The sequence below is a fragment of the Durio zibethinus genome, chromosome 14 (assembly GCF_047325235.1).
Source record: "Durio zibethinus cultivar Kanyao isolate XHJ-2024 chromosome 14, ASM4732523v1, whole genome shotgun sequence".
Taxonomy (NCBI): domain Eukaryota; kingdom Viridiplantae; phylum Streptophyta; class Magnoliopsida; order Malvales; family Malvaceae; genus Durio; species Durio zibethinus.
Window position 1 is genome coordinate 15006933 of NC_143175.1, and position 14982 is coordinate 15021914.

General features: G+C 30.4%; 1 protein-coding gene and 1 non-coding gene across 2 annotated transcripts; both read left to right on the forward strand.

The window, feature by feature from the left end:
* The first annotated feature begins 4186 nt into the window (after positions 1-4186).
* On the forward strand, positions 4187-7700 carry LOC111294279 (uncharacterized). The gene is made up of 5 exons (XM_089743591.1): positions 4187-4620; positions 4704-4739; positions 4865-5103; positions 6358-6457; positions 7032-7700. The coding sequence occupies exons 1-5, from the start codon at positions 4516-4518 to the stop codon at positions 7104-7106; spliced, it is 555 nt and encodes a 184-aa protein (XP_089599717.1). The 5' UTR covers positions 4187-4515; the 3' UTR covers positions 7107-7700.
* Positions 7363-7558, forward strand: LOC149515077 (U2 spliceosomal RNA). The gene has a single exon (XR_016327898.1). It is a non-coding gene; the product is annotated as a U2 spliceosomal RNA (small nuclear RNA).
* Positions 7701-14982: the final 7282 nt, after the last annotated feature.

A 14982-nucleotide genomic window follows, 5' to 3' on the forward strand; every position in this document is an offset into this window, starting at 1 on the left:
TTTCACAGTGATGACTAGATTAGTGGTTTGTAAATTCATTAAAAGAGAAATAATTTACAAATATGAGCTTTCAGAAAGAATCGTATCTTACAATGCAAATAATGTAAATAGCAAAATGATGTAATAAGTATATACTTAATTCAAGATCAAGCACCATAATTCAACTTCTTATCACCCAAAAATGAATAGAGCGGTGAAAGCTGCCAATAAGAATATCAAGAGAAACATGGAAAATATGACTAACATACAAGGACTGGCATGAGAAATTACCTTTGTGCGTACCTCTACAGGAGTAACTTTTTTCTTATTACCTACATGCATATCGAACTTTTGTGCGTACCTCTACAGGAGTAACTTTTTTCTTATTAGTTTATGAGATAGAAGCTGTGTTACTAGTAGAAGTAAAAATCCTATCTCTAAAGGTCCTAAGGGAAGTAGGACTAGAAGAAGCTGAATGAATTTGAAAATGCTATGAGCAATTAAACTTTATTGAAAAGAAGAGATTGACGGCGTTATGCCATGGCCAACTATACCGAAAAAGAATAATGAGAGCTCATGATAAAAAAAATCAAACCTCGATAGTTCCGAGAAGGGGAGTTGGTGTTGAAAAGAAATTTTCCAAGTTAGAATGATGATAGAGAAAAATAGACTTCAAATTGAGAAGGGCCTTATGTGGTAAAAATAGCCTTTTCAAGGAGAGCTTTGATCTTGTCAAAAATGGATGAAGATAAACTTCCTGGTTTTATCAATTCTGACACAGTAGAAAAAATTATGCTTAACTTAAAAAAGAGAGAGAGTTCAAATCAAAAATTCGAAAGGGCGATTTAAATAAAAAAAATATGAAAAAATAAAAATAAAAAAAATAAAGGGAAGGGTAGTTTGGATCCAAAGTTTTGAAACTCTGAAAGGTAACTTCAATTGGCACTACTTGGGAAAGCATATCAGGGACAGTAAATTCCAAAGAACTTTAAAGTGTTGAGACATCAAGTTTTAATTGAGCATTGAAAGGAGATCCAAGATTTATTGTCATAGTTATCTAATCATTTGTCCTGAGGCACTGCTACCCCAAAATAGCCATTATTGTGCATTTTTTTCTTTCACACCATCATTTGTACCTGATCATCCCAAATAATGAAAGTTTTCTTATTATTCTCTTGATCTTACACATTGTTCTTCCTTTTTATATCTTGTCATAAATGGAAGAAATACATAACTTGCATCCCCATGCTTTGAAATTGGAATAATGATTAATAATTGAATAAAGTTATAAGAAGTATGTTACCTTGAAGGATTAAAAGAAATAAAAGCAAATGATGAACCTTACAAAAAAATCAAAAATAAAAAAAAATAGAGAAGAGGTAGAAATTGACTTCTATGACTTTTTTCAACAGATAGGCAAATGAAAAGGTTTTTTTGCTAAAAACATGCCTCCAAGCTGATGAAAAATAGTTTCTTTACATGCCACCAGGCCAATGAAAGATGGTTTCTTTGTAAAAAATGCACCTCTAGATTGATGAAAAATAGTTTCTTTAGCAAATGTGAAGGAGGATTTCTTCATTAATGTGCACAACGAAAGTAAACATACAAGATGACATCCGATGGTTTTTCTACTAAAAGTGTATAAAAACGGGAATACAAAAGTCTTTGTACCATAATTAAAGATTCATCTACATCCTAGATAAGGCATGCATTTACATTAGTTGCTCACTTGATCTTGGCTCAATCTAGATCATCTCTGATGATTCATGGTTCTTTCGCAATCATTTATTTTTTACCTCAACTCGGTCTGGTCGTTTTATTTTGGCTTGTGGTTCTATCCCGATTACCTGATCTTGACTCAGTCCAGATCATCTCTAATGACTCTTGGTTCTATTTTGATAATTTATTTTTGATCTTGACTCGATCCTAATCACTTTATTTTGGCTTATATTTTATCCCGATCACCTGATCTTAGCTTAGTCCAGATCATATCGATGATTCATGGTTTTATCTCAATCATTTATTTTTAACTTCGACTCGATCTTGGTCGCTTTATTTTGGCTTGTGATTTTATCCTATCACTTGATCTTGGCTCAGTCCAGATCAACTCTGATGATTCGTGGTTCTGTCCTAATCATTTATTTTCGACCTTGACTCGTCTTGATCACTTTATTTTGACTTGTGGTTTTGTCTCAGTCACTGGATCTTAGCTCAGTCCAAATCATCTTTGATGATTCATGATTTTATCCCAATCATTTGTTCTAACCACGACTTAGTTTTGGTCACTTCATTTGACTTGTGGTTTAGTCTTAGTCACCTGACTTTGGTTCAATCTATGTCATTTTTCAAATTTAGGATCAGAGTGGGTGTTTAGGTCTTTACAACATCCTTGTCTAACAAATATGTGCAAAGAAAGATAGCTGTAGACACCTATTTTGGTTTAGACCTAATTAGGTTCAGGGATTTTCGTTTTGATTCAGAGTTTTTGTGGGTTTTTAGGTTTCTGGAAGTGATTTTAAAGTCATAAAAGGTTCATGAAAGGTTTAAGACGACCTAGGAATTTTTTTAAATTTTTTAATAAAAATTTTAGGTTTTTTTGGGTTTTCTAAAGAACTTTGAATTTTTCGATGGAATTTTTCAGTGATGGTTGAAGTTTTTGAACAGATTCTAGCAAGATTTTTAGAATCTGGCAAGTTTTCCAAAAACTGGTAGGATTTCCAATTTCTGGTCAAATTTTTTGGCAAAGTTTTTAAAAACCGGTGAGATTTTCAGTTTTCAGTTGAACTTTTCGATAGGTTTTCTAAAGAGAGGTCAGAGGTTTTGGGTGAAAAAGAGAGAAAGCTTTGGAGTTCTGAGTAAAAAATGTTGAAGGGCGTCTTATATATCTCCTCTACACGATGTTGTTTTGCTAGCCTTGGATCTACGCGTCAACCTAAAGACTCGCACGTCGACCCGCATTTTGACCTGACCCGATCGCAGGTTTTCTTTTTTTCATTTTATTTTATTTTTTAATTTGATTTGTTTTTATTATATTTTTAACCCATTTTTTTCTTTTTTTCATAATTTTCTATTTTTAAAAAATAAAAAAATTTAAAAAAAAGAAAAGATTATTTCTGCAGTCTTTGTTCCTAAAAAAATCTAAACAAAAAAACAAAAAAACAAAAAAAGGGGAAAATTTTTCTATTAAGTTATTTGGTAAATTATAAAATGAGCAGGGCTTGGATAATTCGAAATCAAACTGGTGTCATCCCTTGGATGGGCGTTTTGAAGGTGCTACAACATTTCTCATACGCAATCGACTTCTGAACCTAACTTCTGTTTTGTATATCAGTATCAATCAAGTGGTCAATCACACCTAACCAAAGAAAATTTGTGGTGATCCCTTTCCATTTCAAATCTAGCAGTAGGTCCACAGATTTATATATTATTACACTAATTTATTTTGGAACCCAAATTATTTTATAAGCAAAATTGTCTAGAAACTGTTTCATGAGCTCAAATAGTTGAGAAAGGCTTTAATTGTTTTAATATTGTTAAATTTGTTATGACTTTGATTTCAGCTCATAAAAAATAATTATTTTATGAATAAGTATGTGCAAACGAGCATAACTGTTTGAGTTTATTCTTATTAAAATAATACTAATTTATAACAAGAGATTATTATTATAAGCATTATTTTTTTTGAAATAATTTATATAAACTAAAATAATTTTTTTATGATAAAAAAAATCATAATGATTTGAAATTAATATTTATACAAATAGTCATTACTATTTGATCAGTTCGATAAACATATTTATTTTTAAAAATTTTTACTTATTAATTATTAAAATAATAATAAATTAATATTATTTTAATCCGCATAAGCTTATTTGAACATAAACTATTATTTTATAACAAAAAAAATCACAATAATTTAAAATAAATAATTATTAAAATAGTTATAACTATTTGATGTGTCAAGGCATATTTGAAATAAATAAATTTTTAAATTTTAATTTTAAATTTTTTTAATCTTTAATTTATATTTAAATAGATTTTTAACATAAATTAATATTTTATTTAAAATAAGATTTATTTAAATATAATAAATAATAAAAATTCTTAAAATACATTAATAACGTAAAAAATAATTCATGCAAATTTTTTAGTATTTTATTTTATTTTATTGTTAAATATTTTCTACTTGCAGTTCCGGTTAAAAGTAAAAATGTAAAATAAAGAGAAAAAAAAAAGGAAAAATCGTGAGCGTGGGGCGGGCAAATTGGAAACCTGTAGGGACAAGACTCAGCCGAGAGTGGCTGGATCTGGAATTCTGGAGGAGATTGGAAATTTGAATTGAGATCCTAGATTTGTTGGTTGCAGTTGCAAGTGAATGGTAGAGGAGTTGTTTTACTGTTTTACAATTAGATCAGATCTGGGAGAAATGCTGCCGCTAAGGGCATTTCGAGCGACAAATGAGAAGATTGTGAAGATAGCGGTGCATCCGACTCATCCATGGTTGGTAACCGCCGATGCCTCTGATCACGTCTCCGTATGGAACTGGGAACATCGCCAGGTCATTTACGAGCTGAAGGCCGGTGGGGTCGACCAGAGATGTCTTGTGTGTCAAATTGGAGAAGCTTGCTGAGGGCGAATCTGGTTCGTAATCTATTTCTATTTGGAATTTTCATTTTTGTTTTGGGTTTGATTTCATTTAATTTGAAAAAAATTTGACTTTACAGTGCGAAAAGGGAAACCTACAGAGGCCATCCGCGGAGGTAGGTATTTAATAAGGAGTAGTGCATTTTTAGCCCTCTTTTTCTTTTCTTGAAATTGAAATTTTAAAAGTGAATTTGAAATGTCGACCTTTTTCTTTTGATCAATTGTTAAAAGTGTTAAGCAGGTGAGCTTTTTGGATGATGACGTGCGATTTTGGCAACTTTGGCGTAACCGTTCTGCGGTTGTGGAGGCTCCTTCTGCTGTCAATCAACTTACTTCTGCTTTTGCCTCTCCGGCTCCATCAACAAAAGAACGGCATTTTCTTGTCATCTGCTGTGAAAATAAAGCCATCTTTTTGGACTTGGTCACCATGCGTGGCCTTGATGTACCCAAACAAGAGCTTGATAACAAGTCACTTCTCTGGTCAGTGATCTTTCACTTTGCTCATTTTTGAAGTATCAGTTTCATCACCATATTTTATGCACTCATATTTATTATTGTGGGAAAGAAAATGCAATCCTTTATGTCATATCATTTGCTGAGCCCAAATTCCGCAATTGAAGCTTCGTATTCCATGTCGTCTGTTGGCTTTAACTGCCAATGCTTTCATCTTTTCATATCCTCGGATGACCTGCATAGCATTTTGATTTCATTTGTGTGCCTCCTCAGTTTTGAGTTTTTCTGTTGCCGCTACCTTTCAGTAACTTCTGATTACTTTTTCTTATCATTGAAAACAATAATCTTGTAGCGGGCATGAGGTGACCTTGTTGATTTGCCTTCTTAAATCAAAGCGCCTCATACCCTGTCAGGCAAGGTGCCTTTTATTAAGTGCATGCCTCTTGTGCGTAGAAAGGCAAGGGGCACATAAAAGGCCTGCTTCACGCTTTGGGTCTTTATGGTTTTTAATCTCTTTTATTAGCTATGTTTATATTGACTAGAAAAGGTCAGTATCAATCCTGGGGGAATATAGTCCACTCACAATCTTTTGTTGAAAATGTAAGTCAAGGAAACATCAAGCTACTATGTGATGACAACTTTTCTATCTATTCACTTAAACTTTTTGGACCTATTTGTGTGCATATTTTCTAGATGCACTTATTATGAGAAAGTTTTCATTTTTAGGATATCAAATAGGCACATGATGCTAGAGTTATTGCTGTTGAGCTTTCTAGAATGATTGGAGGTGCTCCTCAGCTTATTACAATCAGTGCAGAAAAGACATTGGCTATATGGGACACAATCTCTTTTCAGGTTTTATACTGTCCCATGAGAAGTATTAACAGTTGTGAATAGCACTTCCTGTAACTGAAATTTTGCTGTAAAGAGTTGGCATGTTTTCTCTTTTCATTCTTGTTAGCTTCTCTGCTAAGGAGTTGCGGCAAATTAAACCCATTCCAAAGCTTGCATGTCATAGTGTAGCATCTTGGTGTCATCCTCGAGTTCCTAACCTTGATATTTTGACTTGCGTCAAAGATTCCTATATATGGTATGCTAATTTTTTTTTTATTTTCTCAATGGCACCCACTAAATAGATCTATCAGTCTTTTTTTTATACGTTGGCTTTTGTTACAGTATATTGGTGGAAGGCTATATGCAGTAAATAATGACCATTCAAGGCAGTATCGTTTGTTTAATTATTGCAAGGGTATCATACTTACTATTTTAACCTTTTTGCAGGGCTATTGAGCACCCAACTTATTCAGCACTTACAAGACCATTGTGTGATCTGTCTTCACTTGTTCCTCCTCAAGTAGTTGCACCAAACAAGAAACTTAGGGTATGTGGCTGTTTTTGTAGTTGTGATCCTATAACCTCCATTGGTGGGGATTTTATTTTTATTTTATTTTTTATAGAACTTAATTAGTAGTTTTAGTTTAATGTTATACACTCTTAATGTTATGTTCAGTGTCAATATTGCAGAAAACTTAAATCAGTAATCTAATGAACTATAGAAGAAAGAGATTTACATAGAGAAGAAAATGGTCAAGCTTTTTAAGTAAATTCTAATTGCTTGTACAAGAAGCTCAAGTAAGGATATAGAAGAAGATGTTGGGACCTCTTTAGCCTAACCTCTGGCAGCTACACTTTGGATTTTGTAGATGGGTTTAAATTTCTGGTGAATATCTCTGAAAATTTAGAAATTAAAGCACTGGAAATATAAAAATATCATCCATTTACTGCTTACTCTGAAATTTAAATGTTATATTTATTCTTTGCCCATGAAATTGGCCTTTGTATGATTGTCATTCTTTTTGACATAGCTTGATGTTTCTTTTCCTTTCTTCTTTCTGCCCACCATCTAATCTCTTCATAAAGTTGCTTGTTTTGACTTTTATAAGTTTCTACTGCAGGTTTATTATCTCTTAATTACTCTCATGATTGAGAATGGAGTTTTCATGCCAAAAGAAAACGCTCAAACTTTATAATGAAGAGCATACATACGAACCCCAGATGCAACTATGCCACCTAATCTGCAATTTCTACATTTCCTAGGCTGTCCTTTAATTTGATCCATGACAAGAATAAGGGGCCCTCAAACACCCTATTTAGGAAGGGTTCTCTTTTTATGTGCACACTATGGTTGGCATATTATAGTTGGTTTACTTAAATCCCACACCACAAAGTAGAAAGTATGGAGCAAGAATAGGATTACAAAAGAAGTAGATTTATAAGAGCAAAAGCATACCTTTCTCAGCCTTTTGGCTAAAAGCAAGCATAGAATCTATTTTTATCAATTTAATATTTGATACGTGGGTAATTAGCTCACATGATATTAAATTTATTTTTTTAGAGAGAAAGTCCACCCACAATAGCTTGCTATGGGGGTTTTCACTTGTCGCCTAAGCGGTGCACTAAAGCTCGAGCCTAGAGCACCCTACCCAATACAAGTTTAATTATTTTGATTTGTGAATGGAATCATATCTATGTCTAAAACCCTGACAATTGTCTCATTACTGAAGCAATATGCTTTGGAGATGTTTTTATTTTCCTAATTAGTCTAATTTATTTATTGTTCAAAATAGGTAACTAATGCGGCTACCTTTGCTGGTCTCAGCAGCTAGAATCCTTGTGTGATGATAAGAATGGTTACCTATCTTTATTGAAGATGAATAAAGGCATCTGTGATGCCCCCAATCTTAAATAAAAAAAATGTGTAGATATGATATGATATATATGTAAAATTTAAACGTAAATCTGTGAGTATTACATTATGGGAGTCATTAAATATTATAGTTATGGGAGTCACTAAGTGCTACATGATGGGGAGTCACCTCTAGAATCTTAATGTGTGGTATGATCTTGGTTGTATAGTTGAATTCAGCTTGACAGGGATATCAAGTTTTATAGGTGGTAAGATTGTGATGTCTCCAATCCAATATTGAAAGAATGTGTGGATATAATATGATATATATGTAAAGATCTAAAACTCAAATGTCAAGCCTTAAAGGTGGTATAGATTTAAACCCAAATATCAAGCCTTAAAGGTAGGGAGATTATGATGTGTCCAATCTTACATTGAAAAAATATGTGGATATGATATGATATATATGTAGAAATCTAAATTCAATCACATATTAGAAGAATGTGTAGATATGATATGATATATATTAGTGTAAACTTACATTAGAAAAATAAAAAAAATGTGTGGATATGATATGATATGATATATATGTAGAGATCTACATGTGTGGATATGATATGATATATATGTGTATAAATCTAAATCCAATCTTATATTGAAAAAATGTATGGATATAATATGTATATATGTAGAGATCTAAACTCAAATGTCAAGCAAAAGATTGTGATATCTTTAATCTCACATTTTGTGAGGCGTTTTTTGTGGGATCCATATTAAAAAAATCTGGATATGATGTGATATATATATAGAGATCTAAACATTCCAATGTAGGGATATATAATGTAGTATGATATGATATATATGTAGAGATTTAAATATTTTAATATTGTGCCTTTTGTGGGATCCACATTGAAATAATATGTGAATATAATATGATATATATATATATATGTAGAGATCTAAACTCAAATTAGTGAGGAGCTTTTTGTTGGATAAAATTGTGAGATTTTTAGATCATATAAATTGGGTGTGGGTCTCCACAGTATTAAGGAAAGCTAATGTCTAATATCTCAACATGCGCCTTACATGTCCAAATTGTGATGGCTTATGGCTAACAGGTTCCTTCTATATTCAAAAATATTAGACAAAGTTAAAATTGTCTTAAGATAATGAAACTTAAAGCTATCTCTTTTTATTTTACTTTGTACATGAATATGCTAGAAAGATATGTTTTCTACATTCTCATTATTTATTGACCAATAAATATGGTCTAAAAGGGAGATTTTAGGATAAAAAGAAAGCTTAAACTCAATAATGGATCGTTAAGACTGACCCTAGATGAAAATTTATCAAAGCTAATCTACAATTCATATCGTCATTCTTTCATGTACAAATGAAACCTATTCTTTTATTCAAAGAAAACCCAGCTCTAACATTAGAAAAGCTTCAATTGCCTTCATTTTTGAATGGTTATCCATCAGCTCATTCTTTCTTATAATCAGTAATTCTCATCTAGCCTCATCTTGATTGGCTTTTATATTTGTCATCATTAACAACTCAGTTGAGTCCCTAATCTCCATTTTCATCTTCGCCAATTTAATTTGCATCAACTTAACCTAGCATTTGGATTAAGGTTGCTTTTTTCTCATAATCAGTAATTCTAATCTAGTCTCGTCCCGATTGGTTTTTATATTTGTTGTCATTAACGACTCAGCTAAGCCCTTAGTGTCTACTTTCATATTTGCCAATTTAATTTTCATCAACTTAATCTAGCACTTGGATTAAGGTTGTCACAGCTTCTTTCCAACAACTATGGGGCTTTTCCTTTTTGCTTGTAAACGGCCATCAAATAAATTTAAGTGAGACAAAGAAGAAATTAATGCTTTAGTAGAGAATTTTTTTTAATGAAATAATTAGTACATAATTTTGCAAACACAATTCATATTAAATTATTAAAAACTTGAACAATTATTACTATTACTTTTTTTGGTTTTTTATTAGCAAAATTAAAAAAGAAAAGTTACATCCAGTAATTTGCCTTCAAACTTCACATAAGACAACAAAATCATATTAATATTTAGACCTTAATTATTAAAATTTTGACATATTTGAGAGAAGACAAAGACAATAAAATTTTGGGCTCGAAGGCCATGTAGGTTTGCTTTTTAGCAAAGTCTTCTTTTATACAATTAAAAACTTGGGAAATATTTATTAAATTAAGGGTGATTATGGAGATATAAAATTAAGATTTTTTAATTATTATTTTTTAAAATTAAATGTAAATCAAAAGTATTACCTAAAATTTTGCTCAATATATTTATTTTTTACCATGACAGTTCAACCATATCAAATTTTAGTTCATGCAATTATTTTTTAAAAATGATATTAAAATATTTAAATTTCAATTCTTACAATATTTTTATCCTTAAGTTACAATTTTTTCTTTGTATAAAAATTTCTAAAAGTTTAGTAATCCTTACAAAATATTAGCAATTTTCATAGTGTCAATTGGAGGAAAGAAATTAAACTCACCGAGATTGACGATTTCTCACTGGAAAATGGAAACTTATTTCTACCTTCTTTCCTGTAAGACCTGAAAGTGTGTGGATTGAAGCTATAGCTATGTAAATCAATGTATAGAAAAGTACATGTATTTTATTTTCTTCACTTGATTCGAGAAAAATAACAATAAAAAAGGGTAGTTTAGGCTTTAATCTCTAGTGATTTATTGTAGAAATTAAGCTTTGACTTGATTTGTAAATTAAGAACTTCTTTTTCCCATTTTTTATCAAGTCATTTAAATCAAGATTTGAAAGCTAATATAAATTTAACTCATATGTATGCAATATGGGTTGAATTTTTTTTTTGTTCAAATGGTTAATTTAAAAATTTATACGTAAAACATATTAATGATTTTGTTTTCCTTTCCTCTAACCATGTAATTAAGTTCGGATACTTGATGAAATGCTCAAATTAATTCCTTGGCCAAAAAATATTTACTTACTATATTTTTCGATTGAATTCCAAGAAGCAGATAAAACTATTTAGAATTTGATATTGTTAAACATTTCTTGTATTATTAATATTAATTAATGATCATTGGACCAAAAAAAAATATTAATTAGAGATCATGTGTTGTTACACGTTAGATTTATTTTTTATTACATTTTTAATTTTTAAACATTAAATAAAAATTTGATATAGAATTTGCAATATAAATAATTGAACTTTAATTAATTTTATAAGATGGTGGTGTTAAATATTAAATTGATATTAACTCGATTTGAATTCTAAAATAAGGGAATATCTAGATTTATTATATGAAAAGAAATTATATCTTATTATGTAACTTAAAAAAATGAATAAAAAATAATTATAAAAATATATAACATAATTATTATATGAAGTAGAACAAATTAAAATAAATAAATAAACCAAGATTGAACCAATCCTACATAAAGAATACACTTTGACCTAAAATTCTCACTGTTTTTCTTGTAATTAAGACAAAGACCTTGTAGATAATATGCATAATTATATTATATTTTGTAAAGAAAAATTTTATTTTTTGTAAAAATTAAAACTAATTGTATAGCTTGAGACCCTATATGGAGCTAGCATTTTTCTGTTATACTTGTATGGCTTGGGAGCCAATGTAAATTGATTACCATCCATTTCTGATTCCAACTGGGTTGGCATGGATCGATCAAAGTTCTTTAGGGAGAGAAAGACAAGTACTCCCGTGTTAAGTTAATTTTTGTTCAAAGTATTAATTGAACTTGACCTTGTCGGGTCTTGAACAGTTCAAAACACCAAAAATGTAACCTATCCAATCCAAATTTACAGTGAAGACAGAGCTCCATAGGTTTTGGTAACAGCCTAAAGAAAGACAAAAAAATGCAACCAAAAGCAAACTGTGTTTTTGCAATTTTTCTCAGTCTACTAACCTTTTTTCAGCTCTTTGTTCTTTGCTTATCAAAACCATCTTTGATTTCAGCATTTTCATATCTTTTTTTTCCTGAGGAAAGAATAAATGGATATATGATCAGCTCATAACCAAAAAAAAAACTTACAAGATTAATTCAACGGAAACAATAAACGGTAATTATGGAAATGGAATTGAACAAATTTTATCAGAACCTTTGGCTTGGCATAGCGTGATCTTGCAACCCCTCTTGTCATTTCACCAATCAGTGCAAATTCGATTGTGTGCGAATCTACTTTTCTAGCTTTGGCAACTTTCACTCTGTATTATATAATGTGACAATGAGGCATCGATTTGGAAGCATTTAGATGCTTGAGCTCAGGCCATGTGTGGCATGCCTTGACTTTAATGAAAATAAGTCAGGCTTTGGTCATTATCAGTTACATTATTTATATTTATTGTCAATGCATCAAATCTAATTTCATTATACATGAACTATATGATCTTCAAACCTATAATTTCACTCTAATTTTTCATTTGTGATCATCCTACCACAAAACCTAACAATTTATGAATCTCATAATTTAATTTATAAGCATAAGGATGGTGCACACATTCTTTTGTTATACCAAATCTCATTGGCTATATGGGGTTAGTTTTTAAGTGGTGGGGATTGAGTTAGTTAATTCTAAAAGGAGTTGAGGAGATGTTGAGGCAATGTGTAGGAATTCCATTTGGTGAAAAAATAAAAAAAAAAGATGGATTACGGTGTATGGTGCAACCGTTTGATATATTTGATTGGCTAAGAATAAGACTGTGTTTCAAAACAAAAAGTGGGAAGGGTAAAAGATTCTTTTTTTAATTAAACTAAAGTCTCTATTATGGATGAAAGTAATGGAAACAAGAGGAGAAATTAAGGAAACAAATTGGTGAGAAGGACCTACAAAAGAAAACGCTATGGAAACGAGTCTATAGAGTGAAGAAGGATTGTAATGTGAATGTACAAGAGAAAATGTGCTACAGTTCAATGTCGAGGGTTCGACTTCCCTTTGGCTTTGTAGGTTGTGAAAGGGTGCTTAGAGATGCATGTCATAATATTATAGGTATTTTCTATGGCCCGTTAAGGATTCAAGATTCCAACATAGTAGAATTGGAGGCTATCAAAATAGTTTTGCAAATTTTTGTAGGATCCTCATGGTGCAACCAAAAGGCACTGGTTATAAAGTCATACTCAAAGGTGGTGATAAATTCAGTCCTAAAAAAGGAAAATAGGCCATGGAGGCAATATAAATAACCTGAAGAGATTGATTGGCTAAGACAAGTAGTAGGACAAGTTGATTTTGTGCATGTCTAGAGAGAGGCTAATAGTTTTGTTGACTCGTTGGCAAAGATATGAGTGAATTCATCAACCTTTTTCTAGACTTGGCTGTGAATGAGTTTTGAATATATTGTCATGTTATTCTTATTTTAGTTGTTAGTGTTGAAAGAAAAATTAAGATTCAAGTGTTATTACTACCAGAAAACTCCAGTGGGTGTCATGGTGGTTGTAGAAACCAAATTTTGTTCGAAACATTTTAACACGATAGACCCAAACTCGTTTTTCAATATGGGCTAGAATCATTAATTTAGGTCCATTATGTAAACCATTTTAAAACCCCAAATTAGGGCCTAATTGCAAATTTGAATTGCGGCCCAATTATGGCCCATTTAAGGCCTAATAGGCAACTCATTTTTAAAAGCTTGTTTAAAAGCCTAACCAAGGCCCATTTTACAACTAAAAAAAAAGCCCAAAGATAGCCCATTACATGACCGAATTTGCAACAAAATATGGCCCTTTTATAGACCCAAAGCTATTTTATTTATAGATCAAATATGGTCATTATGTAATGAGCCCAAGCAAAGGCTTTGTTTTAATTTTGGTCACATGAGTACATGTAAGACAAAAAAGGGGACATTCAACCGAAAAAAATGAATTAGTTAGGTGGATAAAGAAAACATAAGCTGGTAAGCTACTTACAGAGGAAAAAAATGACTTAGTGGGGATAGTGGGGTGGAAAAGAAAAAAATAAAAAATGGAAGAACCTGGAAGGCAAGTAAAATGGGTTGGTGGAAAGTTTTAAAATTGTGGAAGGTAAAAAAAATGGAGGTCTTTTACCAAAGGAAAAAACAAAACAAAATAAACCCAACATAGAAAAGAAAGGAAAACCTTACCAAGAAAAGAGGAATAAAATAACTTAAAGGACAAGTTAAAGGGGTTGGTGGAGAGTTTTAAAACGGGGGAAGCTACAAAAAAAATGGAGGTCTTTTAACAAAGGAAAAAACAAAACAAAATAAACCCAATGTAAAAAAGGAATGAAAAACTTACCAAGAAAGGAAAAGACCTTGTTGAAAAGGAAGAATGCCAAAACTGTTAGGAAATTAGAAAAAAGGTAGTTCATTTTACTCTCTTTCGAGTATTTCCCATGCATAACTTCACTTTTATTTTTTATTTTTTTCCTTTGATATGCTTATTCATGTAAAGTTTAGAACATAATTGGTTGTCATGTTCCTTGCATGGTTTTTTTAGTATAAAATAGCTATTTTTCTACTTATATAGAATTATAGTGGCACAAAATATAAAGATTGTCATGTCTAAGTTCATGAAATAGTTTCCAGATGATTGCTCATTTCGAGCTTTTATATGGATACTAATTTATTTCGGAACCCAAATTATTTTATAAGCAAAATCATTTAAAAATTGTTTCATGAGCTCAAATGGTTGGGAAAGACTTTAATTGTCTTAATATTGTTAAATTTGTTATGACTTTGATTTTAGCTCATAAAAAATAATTATTTTATGAATAAATATGTACAAACAAGCATAATTATTTGAGTTTATTTTGATTAAAATAATACTAATTTAATAATTAGAGATTGTCATTATAAGTATTATTTTATTTTGAAATAGCTTATATAAACTGAAAAAAAAATTTTTATGATAAAAAAACGATCATAACGATTTAAAATATATATTTTTATAAATAATTATGACTATTTCATCTATTTCAATAAACATATTTACTTTTAAAATTTTTTACTTAGTAATTTTTAAAATATTAATAAATTAATATTATTTTAATTCGTATAAGTTTGTTTGAACATAAACAATTATTTTATAACAAAATAAAAAATAACAATAATTTAAAAGAAATAATTATTCAAATAGTTATAACTATTTGATGTGTCAAGATATATTTGAAATAAATAAATTTTTAAATTTTAATTTAAAAAATTTTTAATCTTTAATTTATATTTA

What these genes read in the sequence shown, in the direction of transcription:
- LOC111294279 (XM_089743591.1), top strand. Translation starts at nt 4,516, where the DNA reads ATGGAACTGGGAACATCGCCAGGTCATTTACGAGCTGAAGGCCGGTGG. An exon ending in GATAACAAGTCACTTCTCTG is followed by an intron (nt 5,104 to 6,357) that starts GTCAGTGATCTT and finishes ACCTTTTTGCAG; the next exon opens with GGCTATTGAGCACCCAACTT. An exon ending in CACCAAACAAGAAACTTAGG is followed by an intron (nt 6,458 to 7,031) that starts GTATGTGGCTGT and finishes TTTCTACTGCAG; the next exon opens with GTTTATTATCTCTTAATTAC.